Below are 9,167 nucleotides of genomic sequence, written 5' to 3'. Positions count from 1 at the left end.
ATGCGACAATTGTGGCATGGTAGAACGCCGTTAGAAAAACAAAATATAAAAACTAGAAAGCTTGGCATTCCGTTGTGTCTTTACACATAAAACTAAAGCTATTTTGATCTGACTCCACAAGACGCACCCAACGGTAGAATCGTAAGGGCGAAAAGTAATCGTGTGTCTTGTTTAGGAGGTGTACTGGTGCATATATTGTTTTGAGCACGTAAAGAAAAACACGCCGCTTTGGAGTTAATCAACTCTTTTATGGTTACCTCGCATTGCACCTTGCACGTTACCTGGCAGATACGCAGGATGATGGGAACACAGGGCACATATCGGCATTGTGATGTATTCGATTTGTTCTTATTTTCTGTTCTGAACTTGGACTGGTAAAAGAGATTAAGGAACTGCGCTCCGTCAAGGATGAATGGAGCGCATGAGCCGGCCCGAGCTTACACTGCAACGGCCCCACACTTACCAGTGCGACACAGCACAATATGTGATCGACGAAAGGCATTGTGGGATTTTCTAGAAATATATATTTATTATGGTAGATTATAAAACAAAACAAAAAGTGACTTCTGAAGAGACAAAGTTGCAATCGATGTACTTCTTCTATCACCAGGTGCTATTTTAAGTGGACCTGGCGCGACGTGCTCCTTTTCATAGGTGAACGGAAAAACGAGGAAAATGCAATACTGAAATATTTTGTGCTTCTCAAGGAGAGCATTAGAGCAAGGCGCAGGTTCCTGGTAAAAAGGGTTGACATTTTCTGTGATCCACAAGTTATCTGAGAGACGAATTACATATTTCAGAATGGCGGCATCTCTCACTCAAGTGAGGAATTGCATGCCCATGGATGTCCGAAAACAAAGGCAAGCAATTAAAAAAAAAAAATCAGAACAAATACAAGATTTATGGTCACTATTTATTTGTAAGTGTCACCTCGTCATGCCTTTTTGGCCTGACCAAGAGTATAGGCGATTGGAGCATGGCCCACGGCATACGCAACAGGAGCAGCCTGGAAGGCCTGAACAACGGGGCTGGAGGGTACAGCGTGCACAGCCACGGGCGCAGCGTGAACCGCCTGCACGGTGAGTGGGGAAGGCTGGAAGGCCTTGACAACCAGAGGCGCAGCTTGTACTGCTTGAACCGCCACTGAGGCAGGACGGAGGACACCTACAACGGCAGCAGCTGGGCGAACGGCCTTCACGACTGCTGGGGCGGTCTTGACGGCAACAGGATGCGGACCCTCAACAGCGGATGACACAACGGGTGCGTCAGCGGGATTGGAGCTCTTGGTGCCTGGCTCGTTGGTCTCGATGGTGGCGCGGAAGCCTTCGCCGTCGGCGACGTACTTCACGGTTCGGAAGACGCCGGCGGCGTCGGTGTAGCTGTATGAACCAACCTTGTTGTTCACGTCGCCGGTCTCTTCTTGGGCCAGTCGGGTGCCAAATTCGTCGGTGCTGTCGTAGGCGAAGCTGTATGGCTGCGGGGGCTGCATTGATGGTGTTGACACAAAAGTTGTTGAAATTGCATAAAAGGCAGAGGGAAAACATTATGAGTGAGACTGGTAGTGCATTACGAGTGAGACTGGTAGGTTTAGACTGGCATAGCCGCAGGTTAAGAACATTGATTCCGTGTTATTTGTGAGACTTGAATATTGTCTATATTAATAAGTATAGCAAACCGCAGAAACCACTATTGTTGGTTGTCTATGAATCCCGATAGCATTCGCCATTTTTGCCTCCTTTCGTTACGAGGCCGGCTAAATTAAACTTCCCCGCTAAATTCAGATGGGAACCTGAATTTCTCTTTAGGCCCCGTGACGCAGGTCACCTCACATTAATTGTTCCGCCAAATTTAGCGGAGAAACTGAATAAGAGCATAGGTCGTGAGGTGACGTCATTTTTTTTAATAAATTTTTGCTCGGAACCCTGAATTGGTGCATAGGTCACGTAGCGTCAGGTCACGTGATATCAATCTTCAGCCAAATTTAGTGGGGAAACTGAATTTTCGCATAGGTCCCATGACGTAAATGTTTCGCTAAATTTAGCGTGGAACATTAGAGGTCAGATACCCAAAAATTTGTGATGAGCAGCTTATTAGGGTTATGCATTAAAATTAAGCACGGTGATTTCCATAAGCGAATATTACGTATGTCATATATTGGAATATGAATGTTGCTCACTTTTAACTCCAGCAGATATCTTTCATCTTTTTCTCAAGGGAATCTTAAATGGCTAGCTTTTTCAATGCATAGGTATTGTTTTCGACTGATGTTATTTGGGGAAACACCACTCACTCCTTTGTTAATGCTTTATGGATCACGTTGCAATGAAAGCTTTAAAGTCAATCAATATTTTAAATTAAACCAATAATCAAAACTCGCAAAACGGTTATCACAACCCATGAGATATGTTTAATTAGTTTAGTCGCCCGGTTCCCAAACCGGGTGCAGACGGAGCGCCCTTACCTACAATGATGCGAATAGAAGTGACAAAAACCTTGTGCGGGACACGCTTCTACCGGCTATAGTCAATGATAACATAAGAAGCACAGGGTGGGGCCTATTATGTTCACAGTTCTTGGACTGATAATAGGATGCTCGGGAGTCGCCCAACGCCGTGTTTCATACGCTGTCAGCGGATACGCTGCGGAGATGAAAAGGGCTCCCCATCGGTATTTCACTTTTCTAAGCAGAACTGCGTTCTCGGCATACGCCACTTTTTCTGTGTAGAGGTTCAGTACACAAACGACACACACGCAGGAGGTAAAGATAATTTTTTGAGAACGTTGGCACAGATGGCATAAATTGGTTTTACCACTAACAAAACATAATTTAAACTGTTTAAGCGCATGAACGAGAGAAACAATATTTTTGTTGATTTTTTTTATGTAAAATTTTACAGCGGCATGTACGGCGGCCGAGACAAAGGTCAATGCCGGCCGCTTCAGCGAATATAGCTTATGCTTGCAAACAAGTAGCAAGCAAATTTTCACAACTACAAAAACCGACTAAAGAAAGATAACACAAATTGTAAGGTATAAGAAATGGTTTGCTACGAAATCAATGCAACAAATAGTAAACAATACACAATTGTAGCACGCTACTCTAGTGTACAATATGTTTTCTGACTGATGTGACAAAAGCAGAAGTTAATAACCTGGGATGATGTTTCTCCGTTTTCAATGTCTTTTACGAATTATGCGACAAAGAAAGGAAAATAAAAAACCACCTTTAGTCTGTGTACTCTTATGTTGGGGCCTCTTTGTATCGCGTATTCCTGGTTGTACTACATAGCACGTAATTTATTCATTCAAGTTGGATGTTATCATGGACAATGTCAAACAAAATTTAAAGATGGCCGACTTTTCTTGATATTTTTCTCTCCAGCTATAGACATTCGAATTATTGTCCAGATAAGTACTAGCGGTCAGCCTGTTACACCGCCTGATTCCTATCGCTGGACTCTGGTTCTGGAAAGTTTTTTTAGGAAGGTTGTTTTAATTTTTTATTCAATACCACGTCTAGATATTTAAATATTGGCCCAACTATAGGCCAAACTTGGCATGTAGTTGAATAGATATTTTTATAACAAACAGACAATTTCTAACAACTTAGTAACAACGTGGTTACTATGTTCGATCCATGTGGAACTTTATGTAATGAAAATGCGAGGATATTGCTGTTCGCTTTCATTTTGCAAAGGAACATTGTTTTCTAAGTAACATGAAGGCAAAGGATTTTTCTCCTCCGTTATAGTTATTTGCAGGTCAAGACTTTCAGGTCTACACTACTTTAATAGGCTTTACAGTTACATCTTAGTGAAATAAAACACTAAATGCAATCTAAAGAAAGACAGTCACTAAGTACAACAGCAACATGATATAGTTCTGCTGATTGCTTTGAAGAAAGTTTCCAGTCGTCACATTGAAGAAATTGTTTATAGCAGTTCTTATCATCGATTCTCAGGTCCTCCTAAACAACCAGAGCGACAACTCGCTATATTTCTGCCGGCTCGCGTCATTCAGAATCGTTTTGCTCGGCGTTATTGGTGCGATATATACCTAGCCATGAACGGCCTCTGCTCACGAGTCTTTTCCAAGCGGGTGATATAGTAATAAATTCTTTATGGCTAGTCTACCAATTCCAAAACCGTGTTTATGTCTCCCTTGCTCGTATTACTAAAATAAAGAAACTTTAGTTCAGATTTTAACTATTGTTTTATTATTGCAACGGTTTTTGCATTATATCAAGTCCAAATCTTATTTAATGAGCCGAATAAAAACGCATTAATAACAGTAATTAGACAATGACCACTCTCTCTTACGTGTTATGATTATTATTAAGACCTTGTTAATAACATAATGATTGATATTATTAACTATCATGATTCACACTATTATAATTCAAAACGTTTTTATAGGTGCTATCGCTGCTTAAATATTATAGAATGCTATAGAATACCAGAAAGAAAGCGAGCCAATGAGAAAGGTTTCGGTATACAATATTATCTGACAGATTTGCCTCTGAATTTGTCATACTCACATATTCCGCGGCATCTTGAGAAACCACGTAGGCGCAAAAGCAGAACAAAATCACCTGAAATTAGAAATAGATATGTCAGATTGCGTTTCCCCGAGGAGCATTACGAATCATGTTGATTATCCAACTTTGCGTGAGACGACAGGTAATGCTTAGTTCGATTCACCTTTGAGAACATAGCACTAGCTTGCAAGGTCCTCTTGCTGGAATAGTCAAGCGAATTTAGCGGAGCGGTATCCAACCAGAAGGCTTTTATACTCTCCGCTGTGCTGTTCAAACGAGTTTAAACCTACCAATTTTATTATTTAATCAGTAAAAATAAGCGGTTAAGGAATTTTGCGTTTACCGAGTGCAGTGCCATTTCAAAATCCAGATGCCTTTGTATACAAAATAATTAATTGCGAACTACTATTGCATTAAGACGATAAGGCCGCCGCATACGGTATGCATATGTGTTAACCGTTACCTAACTACTAACTTGTATTGAATCTTTACTCACAGCATGTTTTGAAATCACGGGTATCATCGGGAACTTGTAGTGTAGGTTCGCCAGTACCCTACCTGCATTTTGACGTGTCTTTTTTTGTTTTAATTCTTTCACACAGGTATATCTTACGCGGAAAATACATGCGGTTTTCAACATTCTGCTTTTTCTGCTTTTTTGTGTGCCTAACCTGGGTATTTTATAAAACTGCATCACCTGGGGCGATCTATAAATACATCCGAACACAATCATGGAAGTTCCTCAGTCTTATGTATTTAATGACCTCGTATGAGACTTTGGTCGAAGGAGCAGTTTTTGACTTTTTTCTTAACTTGAAGAAACATGGAATGTGCGACTATAACCTAAGATGTGCGTAAATTAGGTACTATATTTTACAATTTCGTTCGCGTAGAAAAAGTATGAAAGGTGCTTCGTAATCCCCTCTAAGAAGTTCTCCTAGTCCTCTTGGAAGTCTTTCGCTGCTTCCCAGAGAGCGTTTTTAATAAAATGTTGCTGGCAGTAAAAATGCTCTTTGCATGTAGCCTACTTTTATTGTAATATTCATTTTTCCGAAGTGTATCGTCTCAAATATTTATATTCTTACTCTTTGAAAAGTATATCTTGTTAAGACAGCTTAGCCCTATAATTAATATATAGCGAGGAAGAGAGAGATTCGGCGATTCTCAACGTTGTTTAAGTGCGAACTGACCCGCGCTGCCCCTTACGTCTAGGTGAGCCATCGGATACAATGATGGTAATGCGGCTTATGTCAATGAAGACCTCCATTAATTTATTAGAAAATACATCTTACCCCTCGAAAATTCAATGGCCTGGGGGTAGACAGCTTTAGCGTAGTTGGAACCACTGAACGCACATGCCGTGAGGTTTCGCTCTTCCAATTTCGAGTACAGACCTTTTCCATAATCGCCCTCTGGACGCTGCCATATTTGTCTACTGGGTTGTGGAAGGCGTTTTGAGCATGTGCAGTAGCTCTCGCCTACAAAATGTTTGACACCGCGCATGCGCCCACAGCCCAATGACCCATCATTTCCGCCTAGGTGATATGCGCTGAAAATGTTTAACTTCTTTTTACTTTTAGTTCAGACGCAGACGACGCTACGAGCTGATAGGACTAATCAAAGATCGTCAAGAGCGAACCATCATGGTGTTTTGTAAAAATTGTGTACGCGTTATATCATTGTTAAGCCAGTTATAAACAAAAAAAGTCCAGTGACTTGCGCTTTTGACGCTTCTTGCTTAGCCCCATTAGCTCCTTATGTCGGCGTGCGTCTGAACTTTAGCAGAAACAATTAAGTATAGAGTAACTGCGTATTTTCCGTTGAGAATGATAGCTGCAGATATATCTACTCTCCTGAACAGCCTTCGAGGTAGCGGAGTCAGCCGTCTCTGCTGTCTTGGTGAATACGGTGTCTCGTCGCGTCGGGGCTGACCACTCTTTCGGCGCAGCACGAAAGCACAAAACCGCGGACAGCGCGATGCTCATGCGTTCCCTCGGACGTGGGCTGTCAACACCGCTGGGTGGAGGATTTGGTGCTGTACGCTACCTATATAATACAAATCAGGAATTTAGATTGCATTATTCTAATAGTGTATTTAAGGACTTCATCACAATTCAATCCTCCCTCTTCCCCGCCGGGGGAAAAGGGGATTTGCAGTTGTATTGTTAGTAATTTAGCGAAAGTAATTTATCGAGGCAGCGACCGATAGTTAAATGTTTAAGCGGTTAACAATGCCTCTGTAGTGCGGCGGTAGCCATCATTGGATGAAGACTCGGGTGCTGCGAGGTGGGAAACGACGGACGCTAGTTCGATGATGTGGTAAGCCCCAATATATTTGTAGACAAGCCCTTCAGCTCGGGCAGTTTATCGTGAGGGGGAGTTAAAACCCACACTTAATCGGCAACGAGCATATCTGATATGGGTGTAGTACTTGCCGAGCGTTCTTTTAGCAACCTCTTGATGCATACAGCAGTCTCCATGTAGCGATCTCATGTTCGCTGCTGGAACACATCTTAGCCTCACGGGAAAGATAAAATATTGCATTCTGGTGATTAGCTCGTTCATCACACTTGTTATATAGGCTTACCCGGTCCTAAACGTCCAGTCAATATTCCACATCGTCTTCGCTGAATCCAGATATGTTGTCTTGGGATGTCGAATATGACTGAGACCTTGGCTGAATGCAGCGGCAGGGGCGCCCGTTAGAGGATCGGCCATTGGAATATACCGTATGTCGTAGTCGTCGGTGCGATGCTCCAGAGTGCAATACACTTCTCTTGGAGAACGTAGAAACTAAACGAGACCTTTACGGAATAATGTGAGGAAGACAGGAATTCGACGACAATGTTAAACTATGTTCATTTTAAAATATGCCCGCGCTGCCCGGTCGGGAAACATAAGCCGTCGAAGATAACAATGGTGATGCGCAATGATGACGTCAAAGACCTAGAAAATACAAACACCAGACGAATGATAAAAGTGTATCTGAGCTGCTAATAATTATTGTCTTGGAAACTTGAAACGAATTACAGAACCACAAAGACACGGCCAAGGTCATCTTTAGAGATACTGACTGATACCTATAGAGGATGTCCCTCATGCTTTCTTTGTTATTTTCCTCCTTCATTTGTTCGTTTATTGAGTATAATAGTGTTTATGAAAGTTTTTATGTAAAAAAACGAATGATGCATAACAAAAGAAAAATGCTCGCTCAGAAGGATACACGATCAACGTGCCGCTCAAAGTGTACACGCTCGAATGTTTCAGAGTGCAAATCACAAATACATAATGGGCGAGACAACGCACTCAGCGCTAAGCCAGACTATAGCGTTTAGACTTTCCGTTATTAAAATTTTCCCGGATCACGAATCCCAAGATAAACTGCTGAACATATACCGTCAGCCCAAAAGCTACTTTAACCCTACTGGGCATATATAGGTCCTTTTGCGCAGCTCGTTTGATGGCATCTCTGTTGAAGGCTGGAGCAGATTTTTAGCTGTAATCATCAACAAAAGTCAAACAACCTCGTTTTTTTTTGTTTTTTTTTTACTTTTGCAGTGGTACATTTAGTGGCATCAAACGTATACTGCCGCTGCTGATTACCAGTGTTAACAAGGCCTCCGATACTACAGTTTCAGCTTCAATTAAAATAAAAAATAAACATTTTGGCTGAGGTATTTATAATACTAATCGCGGTACACAAAATTACCGCATCTCCACGTGGTGAATGATGTTGATTGGGGCGAAGCTCGGGTGGTGCTGATGGTACTGAGTTTGGTCATAGGTAGTCCTGATGGTGCCGTTTTCATTCATGTCAGTAGGAGAATGAGTGGTTTTCTTCTTTTTCTTTTTTTAAGAAGACAGATGGGATGGCAACTCAGAATCCCCTACTCTTTTTTTTTTCTTCTTTTCCTTGGTACTGATTTTGGTCATACGTAGTGCTGATGGTGCCGTTTTCATCCATGTCAATACAGGAATCTGTGGTTTTCTTCTTTTAATATTTCTAAGAAGACAGATGGGGTGGAATCTCGGATCCCCCCTATTTTTTTCTTCTTTTTCTTTTCTTTTATTTTTTTTTCGTCTTTTTTTTCTCTTTTTTTTTTTTGCTCTCGCTGCTGAACTCGCGAGCAGGAGCTCGTAAGCTCCTGCTCGTGAGCTCACGAGCAGGGGCACGCCGGACTTTTTTTTTTCATTTTTGCTTTCTTGCTCTCGCTGCTGAACTCACGAGCAGGAGCTCGTGAGCTCCTGCTCGTGAGCTCACGAGCAGGGGCACGCCGGACGTATTTTTTTTTCATTTTTGCTTTCTTGCTCTCGCTGCTGAACTCACGAGCAGGGGCACGCCGGACGGCGGACTGACATACAAGCATGGCTAGCCCCTAAGGAGCTTCGCCCCTAAAAAAGGCCATTATATGATATAGGGAGTATTCACTGAACGCCATATTTGTGGGTGCTGTTTAGAGCGCATGCTCCAAACGAGCTCACATCAATAGGCTGCTAAGACCGGTACTCTCGATGGTGCGGAATGCACGTTGCAAAAGAACTGAGGAAGCTTACCGTCAGCACGCGCTCAGCATTCGCGCAAACAGATATGGCCGGCAATGAATACTCCCTATACGGGGGTGCTACACAA

At 42.3% G+C, this 9,167-nt stretch overlaps 1 protein-coding gene across 1 annotated transcript; it reads right to left on the bottom strand.

Annotated features, from left to right (window-relative positions):
- Window positions 1-934: 934 nt before the first annotated feature.
- Window positions 935-4,755, bottom strand: LOC120840996 (cuticle protein 16.8-like). Its single transcript, XM_042294220.1, has 3 exons — window positions 4,701-4,755; window positions 4,538-4,591; window positions 935-1,483 (listed from the first exon to the last, which is right to left on the bottom strand). The coding sequence occupies exons 1-3, from the start codon at window positions 4,710-4,712 to the stop codon at window positions 935-937; spliced, it is 615 nt and encodes a 204-aa protein (XP_042150154.1). The 5' UTR covers window positions 4,713-4,755.
- Between the last annotated feature and the right edge of the window lie 4,412 nt (window positions 4,756-9,167).

The sequence above is a fragment of the Ixodes scapularis genome, unplaced genomic scaffold (assembly GCF_016920785.2).
Source record: "Ixodes scapularis isolate PalLabHiFi unplaced genomic scaffold, ASM1692078v2 PGA_scaffold5__190_contigs__length_132052651, whole genome shotgun sequence".
Lineage (NCBI taxonomy): Eukaryota > Metazoa > Arthropoda > Arachnida > Ixodida > Ixodidae > Ixodes > Ixodes scapularis.
Note: the sequence above shows the minus strand (reverse complement) of the source record. Positions and strands in the feature narration are given on the sequence as shown.

Excerpts from the sequence above, each read along its gene's own strand:
- LOC120840996 (XM_042294220.1), bottom strand. Across the intron at positions 1,484-4,537 it reads CTCAAGATGCCGCGGAATAT|CCCCCGCAGCCATACAGCTT; the intron begins GTGAGTATGACA and ends CCATCAATGCAG.